The sequence below is a fragment of the Austrofundulus limnaeus genome, unplaced genomic scaffold (assembly GCF_001266775.1).
Source record: "Austrofundulus limnaeus strain Quisiro unplaced genomic scaffold, Austrofundulus_limnaeus-1.0 Scaffold1950, whole genome shotgun sequence".
NCBI lineage: Eukaryota > Metazoa > Chordata > Actinopteri > Cyprinodontiformes > Rivulidae > Austrofundulus > Austrofundulus limnaeus.
Genome location: NW_013954352.1, coordinates 21,858 through 24,404, shown reverse-complemented (window position 1 = coordinate 24,404; position 2,547 = coordinate 21,858). Strand labels below are relative to the sequence as shown.

The following is a 2,547-nucleotide window of genomic DNA, read 5'->3' as shown; positions in this document are numbered from 1 at the left end:
CACACACACACACACACACACACACACACACACACACACACACACACACACACACACGTTTGCGCAGCTATATGTTTGGGGACATTCCATTGACTTCCATTACATTCCTACAGCCTAACCCTGACCACAAACCCTAAGGCTAACCTCACAGGTACTACCTGACACTAAAACTAACCTAAACTCAATTCACACCTTGGTCCTAAACCCAACCCCCAACCCATCATGGCATTTAAACCAAATGGGGACTCAACTTTTGTCCCCAAATGCACCAGTTGTCTCCAAATGTAGGATTTTTGTCTTTAAATTGCCCCCAAATGTCATCAAAAACACCCCACCTCCAACACACACACCTGTAAGTAACTTTCAAAGCTTCAGGTGGTGGTAGTTTGTAGTGTGTGGTGGGTTTGGCTGTAACTTCCATCCCACTGAATTCTTCTCCATCTTCATCATTTCCTGCTCCTCTCCTMCTGTCTTCGCTCCAGCTGCTGTTCCTGGATCCCAGGGGTCGGTACCCCTGCTCCAGRTCGACAGCGTACAGGTCTCCATCCAGCTCGAATGAGACAGAACGGGCCCAGCGCCTCCTGGACACGGGCTTATTGGATTTAAGCTCTGCGTAAGACGATACAAGTGAATCTGAATGACACAAGAATAGGGATTTTAATAATTRGATTACAGTTAAATTAATAATCTGCAGACTTTTGCATTTATTAATTCACACTGACAAAAGAATTTTAATGAATGAGATTAATGAGTTTAATGCTCTAATGTACCACTAGGTGGCAGCATTGACTCAGCTTTTCTCTCAATAATACTTCAGTAGCTTTTTATTTTAGATTGAGGTTCATGTTCAGCTTTGTAGTCAAGGGCACATCTTTTTAAACACAATGAGAATCTATTAATAACAATAACATAACAGAACATGTGCCTGACAACAAAGACTCACTCTTTTTGTTCAGCAGCCTCTTCTTCTTCGGGTCAGGTGTTGTGATGCTCGTTTCGTCACAGTTACAGCTGTCAGAGTTGGATGGGAGAGACAGCGTGGAGGCACTGCTGGCCATCAGAACCTGCATCCGTGGAGCAAAAAGACCAGCCATGCCCTTACACTTATACAGCCTCAGYTTGCCAGTTGGGTCCTCCACACACTGCCACTTCTGAAACAAAGCATTAACCCCTGTCATAATTAACACACACAGACACTTTAGTGCTCTTCATTTGGAAATAAAATTATGACAAAAAGAAGCACAACAGTAAATGTTAAAACGTTTTGCAAATTAACATCCCGCTGTGACCACATCCAAACCTCTTTCCTTYGAAAACACATCTTTTTCACTGAGCTCGTACAGGTCAAGTACCTGTCCTGGCTGCTGGCAGGAGGTCTGGTACTCGTCTTTCTGGCACAAGTCCTTCACCCTCTGGTATTTTGGCAGGAAGTTYTCCTCCTGGGCCATTTCCTTCCCATCAGTCCTCTTGTGTGGAGGCTTCCTGAAAGAACAGAAAGAACATTGACAAGCAGTCCGATCTGGCCAGATGACAGGAATGAGAACACGTCTTGTGAAAGGTCAATCAATAAAACGTACCCTCTCTCCACCAGGAAAGAATCTCTCCATGTTTTACTTTTCTTATTCAGCTGGAACCTGGAAAACAAGTACAAACCACACTGATATTTGCACTGAGCAAACACAAACATCATTTGAAAATGACACGCTCTTTGAAAGGAGAATGGTGTAATTTATTTCAATAGATTCTTCTGAATCTTTTAAGAAACATCTTAAGACATTTTTATTCAGACAGGCTTTAAGTTAAGTGCTTTTTATTGTGTTTTAATTGTTGTTTTTATATTTGTGATCTGTTTTATTGTTTTTAGTTATTTTTGCTTCCTGTGAAGCACTTTGTGATGTTTGTGTCTATGAAAGGTGCTATAGAAATAAAGTTTCTTACTTACTTACTTACTTAATACGTACAGGAACACCCGAAGACTGTCTAAAGGTTCAGGCAAACCACTTTTTGACACATTTTAAAATGTCAACTTCTTCAGAAGATACTGAAAACAAAATCTGTGTGTTCACCTGTTCATGGGTCGTTCGGTGGCCAGCAGCTTGAGGATGGACTTGCCATCCATCTCTGCAGGAATGTCAACACCGGCCATATCCAGCATAGTTGGTGCCAGGTCGACATTTAACACTATGTGAGGATTACTGCAAAGCAACAACAATGTCTTTGAATCAATTAAGTATATAAGTTTATCAAGTTATCAGCATCAACTAACTCCACAAACTGTTAATATTCAGGTAGTTTGATGTAAATATTCTGTTATTTTATTTGTAAGTAACTTTACTAATTACTAAAACTCATCAGTCTGCATGAGTTAGTGTCTGCATTTTTGGATCAGATGCTATTTCATTATTTAAGGATCTTATTTTTAAAATAAGCAAGACCTACCTACCTACCTAAATACCACCCATCCATCCATCCATCCATCCATCCATCCATCCATCCATCCATCCATCCATCCATCCATCCATCCATCCATCCATCCATCCATCCATC

General features: G+C 41.0%; 1 protein-coding gene across 1 annotated transcript in view; it reads right to left on the bottom strand.

The window, feature by feature from the left end:
* The window catches only part of LOC106536727 (extracellular sulfatase Sulf-2), a gene marked incomplete at its 5' end in the record, with an annotated part of 15,272 nt that overhangs the window by 5,959 nt on the left and 6,766 nt on the right, over positions 1-2,547 (bottom strand). The window contains 3 exon segments of the mRNA XM_014034046.1: positions 1,362-1,482; positions 1,578-1,634; positions 2,067-2,195. Coding sequence (XP_013889500.1) covers positions 1,362-1,482; positions 1,578-1,634; positions 2,067-2,195 — 307 coding nt within the window.